General features: G+C 40.1%; 1 protein-coding gene across 1 annotated transcript; it reads left to right on the forward strand.

The window, feature by feature from the left end:
• Positions 1–47: 47 nt before the first annotated feature.
• Positions 48–13,690, forward strand: LOC147324884 (tyrosine-protein kinase CSK-like). The gene is made up of 13 exons (XM_086299033.1): positions 48–527; positions 6,895–6,994; positions 7,087–7,200; positions 7,295–7,407; positions 9,464–9,683; positions 10,474–10,567; positions 10,717–10,782; positions 11,196–11,295; positions 11,380–11,470; positions 11,555–11,628; positions 12,091–12,286; positions 12,400–12,486; positions 12,689–13,690. Exons 2-13 carry the CDS (start codon positions 6,980–6,982, stop codon positions 12,872–12,874), a joined length of 1,356 nt encoding a protein of 451 aa, XP_086155159.1. The 5' UTR covers positions 48–527; positions 6,895–6,979; the 3' UTR covers positions 12,875–13,690.
• Positions 13,691–14,309: the final 619 nt, after the last annotated feature.

Genomic DNA, 14,309 nt, shown 5'->3' on the forward strand with positions numbered 1-14,309 from the left:
TGTCAGCAACGCGCATGCGCAAAATCAAGGTGGGGCCAAAAAAAAAAACTTGAATGTGACGGGGAAAAGGAGTAGCGCAGAGCGAACTTGACTCAAATTAAGTTTAATCCTTTTTAATTACTCACCGCGATTTTACTGAGTAATACTTATCGCCGTGGCGGGAGTTTTTATTTCTCCCTCTAAACGGAAGGACGACACAAAAGAGGCGATACATCTGTGGAAGTTTACTTTGTTTTGCTGTCTTTTTTCATTTATAGGTCTGTTTTGTAAATAGTCTTGACTGGAGACGCATCAACGCCGCTGCCTATTGTTTTTAGTCGAGTTTCGTTTGGTGCCGTTCAAGTTTTCTGATCACCTGAGACAGTTTTCACTTCTTCCTCATCAGGACTGGATGTGTTTTGCGCTTCAGCATCGACTGTCGGTTATTTATTGCGTGAATGGCAAACTGTGCTCTCCTGTAGAAGGAAAAACAAACGTGTGGAATCACCTGTAAGCGCTTCAAATCGGCTGCTTTTACCTGCAAACAGGTAAGATTTCAAGTTTGAGACAGAGCTGCCTTTAAATTTTAAAATGTGCTGTTTATTTTAAAGTAGATGCAGTGACTGACAGCTCTGGCGGAGATAAATGTTAGGATGTCGAATGGGCATGGATAGTTTATTCAAACATCACAATGAAAAAGTCTTTTTTAAGTGAGTCGATTATAGACGTGGCCCTACTAACATCCTCCAAACTTCTACCACTTCCTCTGACTTCCTGGGGTGAAGAAGAAGCTGCAGCGCACAGCTGTCCACATTGCTGTGTTATAACATGTTGGGTGACTAGTAATAATCTGCTTTCGAGCTGGAGAGCAGCATTCATTCCCACTGTCACGGACTTTGGGATCTTTGACAGCTTTTTGAAGTTTTGTTAACGGTGGGCGCACTTTCACGTGCACGTGCATGCTACAAGTTGCAGAGCGGCGCTGTTAAATGTTCGTCGGGTAGGCTGCACCCGTCAGAAAATGGCAAAAAGCGATTAATGCACGTCAGAAAACAACATTTCCGCTATCAGAGATCTAGCTGAGCGGAGCATCTCTCGGGTGTGTTTTCTGGGTGATGCCCTTTTCGCTGAAACGGGACTTCCCTCCTTTTTCGGACAAAGTGTGAAGTGTGCGCTGGTGCAGCAACGGATCTCCTGACCAGCAAAGATTCTTCTTTTAGAGTACGATAAACTGTAAAGAAAGATTAAGCTGTTGAAACAGGATGGAGAGAAGTTCGTAAAACCGCAGCAAAGCTTTGCTGCTGCACCATAATGTGTCACGCCTGGCTGCATGAGCAGCAGCAGCCTTGCACTGCACTTCACTCTGCGCTGTGCACACAGCACCCATAAAACAGCCTGCATGTGATCGCGCCACAGCGAGGAAAGGTCCATCCGCTGTTCAGGCACGGCAGTTTCGACTTATATGGTGTTTTTGATGCCGTGTTTCCTTGGTGAAGTCAACATGACCAAACGTTCTCCAGCGTGAAGAGGTTTGGTACGTCATGCGAACTTTGGATGGCAATAAAATGCAAAGTTCACTAGAATGGCTGGCTGGCCAAAATGCAGGGGATTGCCCCTGATTAACAATCGCTTATCCTTCTTCCTGCTACGCTGAAAACAACCTTGTTTCTCAGTTTAGCTTTTGTGTTTGTTTATGATAAATTGGATACTATTTTAAGTACACACCTAGTTTTTAACACCCCCCCCCCCCCACCCCAAGCGTCACAGGAAAAACTCTGAGCTATTAAAAGTGATACAATGATGGTCTGTGTTTCGGGTCCAAACACTGGACTCGCACTTCCTCTCTCAGATCCTACAGACGTTTGTTTCAGTCAGCTGTGCAAAAGCACCACAGTCCAGCTGCTGCCCCTAAAGGCAGAGGTGACTTCCTTCTCAGGAACATCTGCTGGCTGTTGTTATAGACCCCCACCAGCCTTCTCTTTGTGCTCATTACTGTTCACTGGATGTGTCTGTCTGTGTGCCAGCCAGGTGGCAGCTCAGTGGATGTTGACAAAAGTCAAGTGTTTATTTCTCTCTCTGCTGCCTGCTGCTGTTACAGTGTTGCTAACAGGACAGTAGTATCAAAGCAACTGAAGAGCATCATGAGGCTGGAGTGCTGGCCCTCTGCTGCACTTAGAGAAACGATAGGAGCCTTTAGTAAAAGAATCAATCAGATGATTTACTGAGATGAACCACTAGGTTAATGTTAACAACACATTTTTACGATCCTGCAAAATCTTAAGAATTAAACGCTGTATGATGTATCATTATGGCATCAACAGGCTTTAATGCTTTAAATAATTTGAATTTGAGCGGTGCTTTTCTACACTTTACACACAAGCCACGTTCATGTGTTTTTAATACTTTTTCCTGCATCGCATTTTCTATTATTACAGGGGGTTCAGGATCCATCCCATTTATACACAAAGACCCACTCTACCTGAGCCACAGTCTCATTTTATGATCTCATGGTCTTCGATGTGTGACTAAAAGAAGAGGGAGTCATTTCTGATAGCTCTGGGGAATAAACAATTAGCTAATCCAGCCTCCCACCGTGCACAATCAACATTTTCACCTCGGTTATTGTCTGTGAGTAAATGAGGGAGTGGCAGATTTTAGGTCAAAGAAGATGTTTTTACATTCTTGTCCTGTCTTGCTCCGTGCAGTCAGGCTGCCGCTGATTAGTTCAGTAAAGACTGCAACTGACTTGCACAAGAAGGCACAAGAGACAAGTGTTGATCAGTGGTTTGATTTGGACAACAGGATTGTTTTAAACTGCAAGAACATGCGATATTATACCATGTAAGAGCTGTATGAGCTTATTTTGCAGTTATACAGTCCAACACTATTTATTAGTCACTCTTTATGATTAAACTAATCGACTGTGGCTTCCTTTTATTTTTGGGAATGAATGTTGTCCATCGCCTCCCTTCATTCAACTTATATCTGTGTATGTGCACAATTATGAGATTTATGTCTACAATTAATGTAGAGCAGTAAACACAAAACGGAACAGTGAGCAAAATTTAAAGATCAAGTCACATCACTGCCCTTAAAACTGCTCAGTGGATGCATTGATGATGATGTTGGATCTAATGAGACTGGGGTCAGCAGAAATTTGACTCACTCACAATGAGATCCTTTGCTGCTTCCTGAAAAAAAGCAAGCTGTGGCTCCATGCAGAGCTCTGTGGAAATGGCAGTGGGAGTCTGTGGCAGAATGAGCTCTGTCCCGTTCACTCAGCTGCTGGTGGCCTGCTGCTGGGAAGCATTCAGCGTCCCAGAAGAGATTAATATGAAAAAAGTGGAAAAAAGCTGCTGACCCCGTTGATACATTCTTCTTTTGACGAGACTCTTTACAAAGGGTTTCCCTCACACATATTCTGTTGCAGTCCACAACTTCTGGTGGCTTTCAGAGCATCGTCAGCATAATGTCCTGCTTCGAGGTAAAACTCAGATGATTGTACTTTTGATGTGTTTCAGTCACAAAATAACCTTGTGGATCTGGAAATGCTGATTTGGAAACCACCATTTAAATCTGTAGTGAAAAAAAACTACTTTTAACAGCACCCAAATATTCAGTGTTTAGGAATAACTGATACATATGAAGACGATGCATTTCAATTTTGGGGGGAAAATACTTTGAGGCTTAGCGATAACCTTCCAGCTACTTTCATCTCTTGTATGGTGTCTATCTGCCTTTAATCTTGTCTTCAACACCTAAAATGCAGTATAGTCAGCCTGGGATCAGGTGATCATCCTGGCCAGTCAATCCTTTAGATAATCTGGTTTTATATTTAGGATTGTTACCTTGCTTGATGATGAAAAGTGGAAAAAAATTGAATTAGCAGGTCCAATATTGGATTTAAAATCAAATGTGCTGAAGAACAGAGCCAAAATATGAAAAGCCTGTAACTGTCCACACTGTTTGGACTGTGTGACATCAAGTATTTGATACATTGTCATAAAAGTTTATTCCAACAGTCGCAGCCTACAGTACACCAACATTGTCGACTTTGGCGAACACCCGACGTTCCCTGTATTACATCAGCGGCTTTTCATTTTGGGGTCGTAGTGAAATAGATCCTAAATTGAATGGGGTACAGCTGTATGGACAGATGGTCTACCACCAGACGTTTCTGAAAAAATAGTCAACTGTATTAATCTAGGTAAGCTTATCCTTTAGTTAGAGAGGTCATGATAGTTATGATATGCACAATATTAATGTATTATTCCCTTCTGCAGGTAGGGATTGGCTTTGAATGTATTCACAAAAAAAACTATTTAATATTAAACAACAGCTCTGACTTTTACTAACATAAGTAAAAATGTCCCAGTGGCCACAATGGGAGTTAAGTGGCCTCAATGTGCCGAGTCACTCTATAAAAAACCTTGTGACTATAAAATTATGATTTTTTTTACAGCTTACCTGAAAATAAAATGCAGAGAAAGTACATTTCATAATAACTGAATCATAGTGAACAGAGTGCTTGCAACTCCCTCACTTTTGGGATCTCCATACTGAACATCCCGACACAACAAACACACAACTTTACATTCTCTCTCTCTTTTTCTTTGTTAAAATTGGACTAGGTTACATTGTTTCATTTATAATCGGCAGCTAACACACGCTGTCTTTTGGACTCTCTGTGATGTCTCTTGGCCAGTGTTGGTGGTCTAAATTTGGGAAATGCCCGATGTTCACACTTTGTCCTAAGATGAGATAACGTTTCCTTTATTTATCCTAGAGATGGGGATTTCCTTTGTTATCACAGTTAAAATGTAATAATAGTAATGTAAAATAGGTATATATTTAGATTAAAAGATACTGAAAACTTATTATAGAATAAGACAAAATATTTTCAAAATAAACGATGCAGAAACAATAGCTTACTAAATGTAGTTTTAGGTGGTAAAAAGCTTGTTTTCTTTTAATAATAAAGCAGGGACTTTGAGGTTTGTTCTTATTTGGCATGAGATTTGTTTGGGAAGCACAGGATCATGCAACATAAGGTAAAAGCATGGGTCATTACCAGATTGCTCGAGTTGGGATAAAATTGTGTCGTTGCTACAGCATTGATTTTATTTAATAATTAATAATTTAATAATGATGAATAAACCACATGAAGCTGTGGGTGATGGTACTGTCGTTGGTTTATGTGGCGCTTTCGTCATTAACAGGTTGATGAATTTGCTTACCAGAAGGTTGCGCTCATGGGAAATTGATGAAATGCCCAAAGAGTATAGAAGTCATCTCGAAGCCCCTGTGAATGCACACACAAATTTTCACAGCAACACTTGTAATAGTTAGTTCAAGCATTCAAGTCAAGATCTGTGATGTGCTGACCCACAGACCTAAAGTGAGATCTTCATAGCCACACCAACAGCACGGCTAAAAATATCACATGCTTTTCTGACTTCTCTCTTATTTTTCCATATGAACAGACAGAATGTTTTTCTCACCACAGTTTTGCATTTTGGTGTGTGTCAATAATTTGTTTGTCTTTAAAGTCTTTGTAAAGATAAAAAAGAAACACACACACACACACACACACACACACCACAGCTGCACACAAACACACCTACACAAGAATAACTGGCCCACAGCAGCTCGGTTATCTTTGCCTTTCTTTGACTGTCTGCACATAGTAGAGCTGGGTTGGGGTGAGCAGAGTGGGGCTGTTCTTAAGGGTGTGGGAAATGTGTCCAGATAGTTTTGTCCCTTGATACAGGAGACATCTGCACCACTTCATAAGGGACCACATCCATCACATCCCCATGGTGCGGTGTGATGACAGTCTCGTGATAGTTTTTAAACACACGCTTGTCTGAGAAATGGCGGGCTATTTATTTAAACAGAAAAACACACCAGATGGAAGAAGCGTTATAAGAGAAGAGGATTTTTTTCATTTATCGCGTTTCTAAGCAACCCACCCTAAAGTTGGTGTGTACAGAAGTTGGGATGTCGTACAGGAAGTTGACTGCACTGCAGTGGACATGTCAAAGGATGTGACCTCATGTAAAGTGACAGTTTATCAGAGCCAGGATTTTCCCTGAGCTCTGACCATTTGAGCCCTGCCACCTCTTCCTGGGAACTGATAGAGCAAGAGAGGAAGTGGGGTTTGGGGGGAAAGAGAGAGGGAGGATGTGGAGCATGACTTAATCTGTAGGTCATCATTTAACTATGATGTCTTTGCTCTGATTGGTTTATGATGTGTGTGTGTATCATGGAAACACAGGCCCCGGGGTTACTCAGGCCTAAGGTTAGTGTCACAGTGGCTGTTTTATTGACATAAAGTAATGCTGGGCTGGATGAGTCCCTGGGGCCTGGTCAGATCTCACCACAAGTTTGCATTCCAGGGTTGGAAGAAAGCTATCTTGATTCCTACAAGGCCCAGTCATTGAGTTTAAGATGGAGAACCAGTGTGTGCCTTATTTTAGGTCAGACCAAGCTAGGTTTTCACATGAAATACACAGTAGGGAGTAGGTTGCATTTTGGTCTCTTTATCTCTTACTTTTAGCATGTCAGAGTGCATTTCTTACTTTGTATGAAATATTTTACAGTGAAAGAGCTTCTTTATGTTGGCACTGTTTTCCTCCGTCATGGAAACATTATGCACTAGTTGTGAAAGTGTGTTTAAAAAAAGAAAACCTGTTAGTTCTGCTTTCTGTCTGAGCGAGTTATTTTTACCGACACTGTCTGATCTGACGTTACTCCAGTGTGCTGTGATAATGGCTCATCTGCTTGCTTCGAATTACCATGTGCCCCCGTACAGCGAAACCACAATTTCATTATCTTCCTGAGAATTTGCTTGCGGTCGGGTCAGTATCAGTAAACAGGGGGACATCCTAGTTACTCTTCTGCTCGCTTTCACAGGTACTGCGTGCGCGCGTGTGTGTTTACCAGCTCTAATGGTAGGAGCTAGCAAACCTCACCTGTGAGAGGATCGAACCGCCTCACCATGACAGAGGTCCAGGTAAGGTCCAGGTGGTGTGTGACAAAAATTGCAAGCACAAATGAAAAAATATGGATTTTTACTGAAACAGTGACCGTCCCTCGCTTTTATAGAACCCATGGCCGCAGGGCACAGAGTGTGTGGCCAGGTATAACTTCAAAGGCACAACAGAGCAGGACCTGCCCTTTAACAAAGGAGACGTGTTGACTATCATTGTTGTCACAAAGGTAACATTTCTTTTTTGTTGTCTGCGTTTCTATGAAGACACAGCTCTGTGTTTGATGCCATGCGGCGCCGCTCAGTAAACTTTTTGCATTTCAGGATCCAAACTGGTACAAGGCTAAAAATTCTGCAGGCCGCGAGGGAACGATCCCAGCCAACTATGTCCAGAAAAGGGAAGGTGTGAAAAGTGGGGGAAAGCTGAGTCTAATGCCGTAAGTATATAGATTCTCATGAGCATCGGTTGTCTGTATCTCTTGCCGCAGCACCATCTTTGTGCGGCGTTTTTAGCAGTGTTTAAAATAGCTTGACTTTGCCCTCTTCCATGGCTGTGTGGTTGCAGAAGGCTGATGGCCTATTTGTCGTGGCAATTGCACAGTAGTTGTGTGAATGGAGACCACAGTTTGGTTGGGCTGTGTTGTAATTGCAGTGCACGTCTGTCTGCTTCCACCTCAGGTTTGCATGAACTCTGCACAGTTTCCTGTTGTTTCTTTTCTATTTCAGACTGAAGTAATCTAAAAAATCTCCCCACTTGTCCACGTCATGGGTTTGCTGCTGCAGGCATGTGCATATGTATGAATGCCAGCTTTATTTAGAGCGCACTTGCTGATAAACTTTAATGCAAATCGAACTGTACCAGAAACCAAATAAGATAATAATTTTCCTTTAGCATAAGGTGCCTAGGATTGAGCTTAACTCATCAGTTGCTATATATAAATGTATGCTTTCAGACATGTGATATCTCATTCACAGTTGCTTTAAAAAATGCCTTCTCTTGGAAATGGAAATGAGTAAAAGAAAACCAACTCTCACATAGTGTGCAGTTCTCAGTAAATATTACCAGTAATGAATATGAGCTTACACTGATAAAAGGGGATCTTGACCTCAAAAAGTTCTGTATTACGAGCTAAGATGAGAACCCGTAATACAGAACTGAAAGGAAAACTTTATAACGATACTTTCCTTTCAGCTTGGAGGGAAACTGCTTCTGTGTCTGTAAAGAAAAGCTTTCCAACAAGCTTTATTGTGTGATATTTAAATGTAACTTTCGTATGGAGCCAAGTGCAAATGCATACGCTGTACATTCCAAAAACCACATTTAAATATGTGACAGCCTCTGTTGTATAACTGGTTGCAGTGGATATGCAAATCACCCTAATCTATATATCTGGATGATGAAGGCAGTAGTTGTTTAATTTGCATTAAAGCCCCATTTAAGGTTTGTGATAACACTGTGAGGTTGATTAAACGCGGAAAGATGAAAATTTTTCAAAGACTAAAGCAATAATCAGCCACAAATATCCCTTTATTTTGTGTTAGGAAGGGAGATTTAGCTTTTCCTGTCTTTGCACGTGTTGTCTGATTAACAGCTCTAAGCATTATTTTAATAGTGAGGAACGTGGGAAAATGGACAAATAGGTACAGTAGCTATAAAAAAAATTACTTTCAGCTTGAGTTGTTGAAAAAAAAAATCAGCTTCAGCACTCTTAGAATGAATATTTTTGTTTTGACCTTCATCTGGCAAATGCATACATGCGTACACCACCGAACACTCAGCCAGTACCAGGAAGCTACAAACCTATGAGCAAAACACACCTGTCAGCATGACAGAAAGAAACTTTGATATTAAGGCCTGCTAGTGTAACTTCCCTTTGATGAACCAGCCAAACTTTAAGGCAGTTTTTAGCGTGTAAGAACGCGCTGCGAGAACCAGTTAGTTTACTGAATGTGGTTATTTATAATCCCGACTCTTAATATAGCGGCTACACTGAAAACCACAATACCCAAATACATTTTTTTTTTAAATAATAAATGTAATCTGTTCAGCAGACACTGGTGCCGTGGCTTTACATGGAAAATAGAGCGTATGAACAGTAACAGAAAGTGAAACATCAAGGTTACAGTTGTTTTCTCCCAAATGCACAAAATATATATATTTACTTACAATATATATGTTTGTAAAAAGAAGGAACGTGACAGTGTAACAAGTAAAAAAAAGTCAAGCGTAAAATGAAATGCACAATCAAACCATCTAAGGCTTTAAAAGACCCAGTTTAAGAATGACTGGATCCAAGTGGGTAAAATAGGAGGAAGACATTTAACTAATAATGTTTGTTAATGATTGATGCAGACAGTAGAATGGATGCAGGCACAGTCTATATGTTGTTATTGGATATGTCACGTGTACATACAGCTGATGTGAATTTGGAGTTGCTGGGCTGATCTGTTGGTTTTGTCGGTGTACTGATTTCTGGCTACCTCTTCCACCAGATGGTTTCATGGCAAGATAACTCGGGATCAGGCGGAGCGGTTGCTTAACCCCCCTGAGACAGGCCTGTTCTTGGTACGGGAAAGCACTAACTTCCCTGGCGACTACACTCTGTGTGTGAGCTGCGACGGTAAGGTGGAGCACTATCGCATCATCTACCACAACGGCAAGCTCACCATCGATGAAGAGGCTTACTTTGAAAACCTCATGCAGCTTGTAGAGGTAAGGCGTAAATTGGGCTTTTATTTCTAAATAAAACAAAGTGTTTCTGATATTTTCTAGGAGGCTATATTGAGCATCAGTCTACTGTAAGCATGTTTTAGCCTCCCCATGTTACTGTGCTAGTTCAGAGAGTCTGTGCAGTTCCTGGAACATATAATGAACAGGAAGTATCAAAGAGGAAGTGAACAGTATGCTGAGGTTCAGAGTTCTAACCTCAAACAGATACTAGGTCTTTACTCTCAAAATGACTGCTTTTCCTGTGTGAAATGCTTATTTTGAACAGCAACATACTATTTATTCTGCACAGTAAAGTAGATTTGTGTCTGTAAGTTCTGGCCAACTGAAGCTTTTCAGTCAACCATTGCATGTGGTTTTGACCGTATTTGACCAGGCAGCCCTCTGTTGGTCACAGGTATACACTATTCAATGAGTTTTACTCATGTTTTTTTACAGAAGTTCACAAAGGTTTGAACTTCAAGCTTCAGTTTCTTTTAAAATACAGCTACAGCACCCACAAGCAATATAAGAAGGACAAAGATAAGTAGCGAAACCCACAGATGTACTCATTAGGTGCTCTAAACCAATCCTCTAAAAGATGATGCAGAGTGAAAGTTGCTATTCAAATTGGTTTGAGCTTTTTTCTGCAAATAAATGAAGGGGGAATTTTCTTTCCAAAATACTAAAGCTGCTTTGAAGCTCTGAATGTGGTTCTGATAGTTTCTGTCATGGTAAAAGTTCCTTTGCTCTTATGAGGCCATGTGCACTGTATTTTATCTCTTATTCTATGTAGCACTACACCAAAGATGCTGATGGCCTCTGCACCAAACTAATCAAGCCAAAGCTGGAGGAAGGGACGGTGGCTGCGCAGGATGAATTTTCCAGGAGTAAGCTTGCCGGTTCTTTGTAACTTGTACAGCAGGGACATTGTGGATTTTTATTATTATTTTCATTTTTCTTTTATTTATTGTTCTTGATGATCAAAAGCTTGTTTGCGTCTCAGCTGAATTCTGTTTCTACTTTCAATGATGAACAGGCGGCTGGTCGTTGAGCAGAAAAGACCTCAAGCTGCAGCAGGTTATTGGAAAAGGAGAATTTGGAGGTAAGTAGATTAGGGTTCATGTTTACTTAAGATGAGCTTAAACTCCATGGTGAGTTTAAGCCCAGTCTTAATTTCTTGCATGAAACAGAAATCAGAGCAACATAAAGATGTGACGCATCATATGCTGCATTTGGGTGTAAAGGATTTTGCCTAAAAAGACATTTAAGCCCCAAATATTAAATATTCCTCATCGCAGAACCACCAAATTTCATTTCATTACTGTGAAAACCATGAGATTGTGCCATGACGTTCATATATGGACTGTTCTTCTCCTTGTAATCGACATAAAAGTTAGAAAACTGTTCAAATTTAATTTCTGTGAACATGTCATTTGCCGCATTGCCGTCTTACTGTTGGTTTGGGGTCGTATAAAGGCAGCTTCACTGATCAGTTCATTGCTTGTGATTATTCAGATGTGATGGTGGGAGACTACAGAGGGACCAAAGTAGCTGTGAAGTGCATCAAAAACGACGCCACAGCGCAGGCCTTTATTGCAGAGGCTTCTGTCATGACGTAAGGAAATTAAACATTTGTTCTGGCGCGTTTTAGAAACATAAATGGACACGTACTGACTGCTCTGCTTGTCCCCTTCATCAGGCAACTACGGCACGATAACCTGGTACAGCTGCTTGGAGTGATTGTGGAGGAGAACGGAAGTCTTTTTATAGTTACTGAGTATATGGCAAAGGTAAGTGGCTGAGTGTCTGATAATCTCCCGACGTGGTGAATACTCTGTATAAAACATATAACATGCTTTTGTTGTTGTTGTTAGGGCTGTTTGGTTGACTATTTACGTTCCAGAGGCCGGACAGTACTTGGTGGAGAAGCCCTCCTACATTTTGCATTGTGAGTATTTCTGCAGCGAACCACAATTTCGGCAGTTATTCTGTTGTATTTTATGCTATGTTAGTATTAGCAGAGCAGTGTTGCAATAGCTAGTGATCAGAGAGGGAGGATATTCAGCTCTAAAGAGGGGCATATTTTGCAGCACAAAGAGCAGATTATATCTCATGAGTCTATAGATAAGAGGTTAAAGTTGTGGTTGATGTTTATTCGAATTTAAATCTTTATCAGGTATTCTTTAAAGGACCACTTAGCCCATATATTTAAAGACAACACGGTTAGCAGATAAAAGGGTTATTTTATTATCTTAAAAGGCCCTTTTATCTTCCCACTGAATGGTAGAAATCAGTTATAGTAGTTTCATTTATTTAATTTTTTAAATTTTTTTTATTTTCGTGCCATGACAAAAAGTTGATTCGACACGCCTGAGCCTGGAGTTTGTTACTTTTTCTTTTACTTTCACAGAGACGTCTGTGAAGCCATGGCGTATCTGGAGACCAATAACTTTGTTCACCGAGACTTAGCCGCACGAAACGTTCTCGTGTCAGAGGACAACATGGCTAAAGTCAGTGATTTTGGCTTGACCAAGGAGGCCTCTTCCACTCAGGATACCGCTAAGCTCCCCGTGAAGTGGACGGCACCTGAAGCACTGAGAGAAAAGGTGCGCTGCTTTAGAGCTGTTCTGAGCCGTGTGCTTTGCCGTGCATAGTTTGTGTATCCAAAACACAGTGAAATAAACTCTTAATATCCTTTTTTTTCTCTATTTGTCATTAGAAATTTTCCACCAAATCAGATGTTTGGAGCTACGGTATTTTGCTGTGGGAGATTTACTCTTTTGGCCGAGTTCCTTATCCGAGAATTGTAAGTATCAGTTTGTTTTTGTGCATAAAAAAATATGCTGGAATAACAGCTTTGGATTAGGAAAACAATGACTTTTTAAAATTCAAAATCAATAATAATAGTACTTTGTGATCGCTCTCGAACATCCATATATGTGTTATGAGTATAGCCCTAGGTTTAAAGGACCAAAATGTTCAACAAACAAATCTGGTCTTTCCCGTAGCCATTAAAGGATGTAGTGCCTCGAGTGGAGAAAGGCTACAAAATGGACTGTCCTGACGGCTGTCCTGAAGTCGTGTATAACATCATGAAACAGTGCTGGAACCTGGATCCCGCCGCCCGACCAAGTTTTCAGATGTTGAAAGAGTGGATTCAGCATATCACCCAAGGGATGGGAAAAAGACAATGAGGGATCTGACAAAACAGACACAACATAGATCCTCTTTTTTCATTTTGACCACTGAGACCATAACTGTGGAATTTAAAAAAAAAATCTCACAAGGACTGTACAATTTGGCAAAATTCACAACAAATACTGTTTTCATTGTGCTTTTTTAGCAAACATCAGGTTGTTCAGACTGCAGTGACTTTCTTAGTCGAGTGGCGCCATCAGGTTTTTCTCGTCTCGTCTTCTTGCACTTTGTTATCCAGAGTGAATGATTAACTGTCATCAACAAGTCTGTCCTTAGAACACAGTGCTGCCTCAGAACCAGTGCCTTGACGTGCTTCCACGTCTTTTTTTTGTCCTTTACATCAACATCCTTAACGTAACGGTAGTGTCCTTTTAATTTCACGAACCTGTAAAAAGTAACTTAATTTGACTCAGCCGACTGAATCTGTTTAAAACTGAAAGATGCTTCAATAGTAGAATTGCAATTTTGATACGTCGTTGTCTTTTTTGGGGGATTTTTCTCCTAATGATATCAGGTACACCATTTTTGCATGAATGTTGGATTTTTTTTGCTTAAAGGACAAAATTTCAAAGAAAGAATAATAATTATCCAACTTTATCTTTTTTCTCTTGTATGATATTAAATGTTTTATGACTACGTTTTCATCCTCCCGTGAGTCGAAAAGGAAAAGGTTTTTCATCTGACATCCTAAAATGTTTTATCAGACAATATTTTGGGATTTGAGCAAACTATCAGGATTTTGTGAGAAAGAGAAACAGAGAATGTTAATACTTGTACTGTACTGTCGTTTTCAACAATAAAAAAACAAACAAACCAAAAAACCTTTTTGAAAATATTTTCTGAATAATTTTTTTAACATTCTTTTGAAATTATATTAAAAGTTTTAACAGTTTTTAAATTGTAAATTGCTATTTTCTATTTCACTGGATGTATTTGAAGACTTTTTGAAGATACTCATTATCTATGCAGCAATAATAAACTACTATCCATTACTTTTGAAAAAAAAAAAATCTACATCCCATACAAAAAAGAAATTTGCTCCACAGAAGCTACATGTTTTAAATGCATATACACAGCACCGGTTATGTCTTTAATTTCCCATTCAGAAATGGGCACGTGATCCTCTGAGTATATTTTAATGACCATAAATTTGTTTGATATTGCTACTTTCTTGAATAATGAAACATTGCCATCAGGTGATGAATGAGAATACAATTAGCTACAACAATGTACCGACAACTGACACACTTAAGGAGGGCAAAATAATGATTAAAATCATTTGAATGTCCTCTTAAATTAGAAAACAATGTTTTGCTGTCAGATTGACTTTGCGATTCTAAATTTTTACCATAAAAGGAAATAAAGAAAGGAGGAAATACAAGTCATTTATCTGATGTAGAAAGGAAGTCTTTAGCGGAACCCTGACCGCTG

Source organism: Aulonocara sp. 'chitande type north' Nkhata Bay, linkage group LG7, assembly GCF_057382095.1.
Source record: "Aulonocara sp. 'chitande type north' Nkhata Bay isolate Kocher_YH1m ecotype deep benthic linkage group LG7, A_spYH_male_GT1.1, whole genome shotgun sequence".
Lineage (NCBI taxonomy): Eukaryota > Metazoa > Chordata > Actinopteri > Cichliformes > Cichlidae > Aulonocara > Aulonocara sp. 'chitande type north' Nkhata Bay.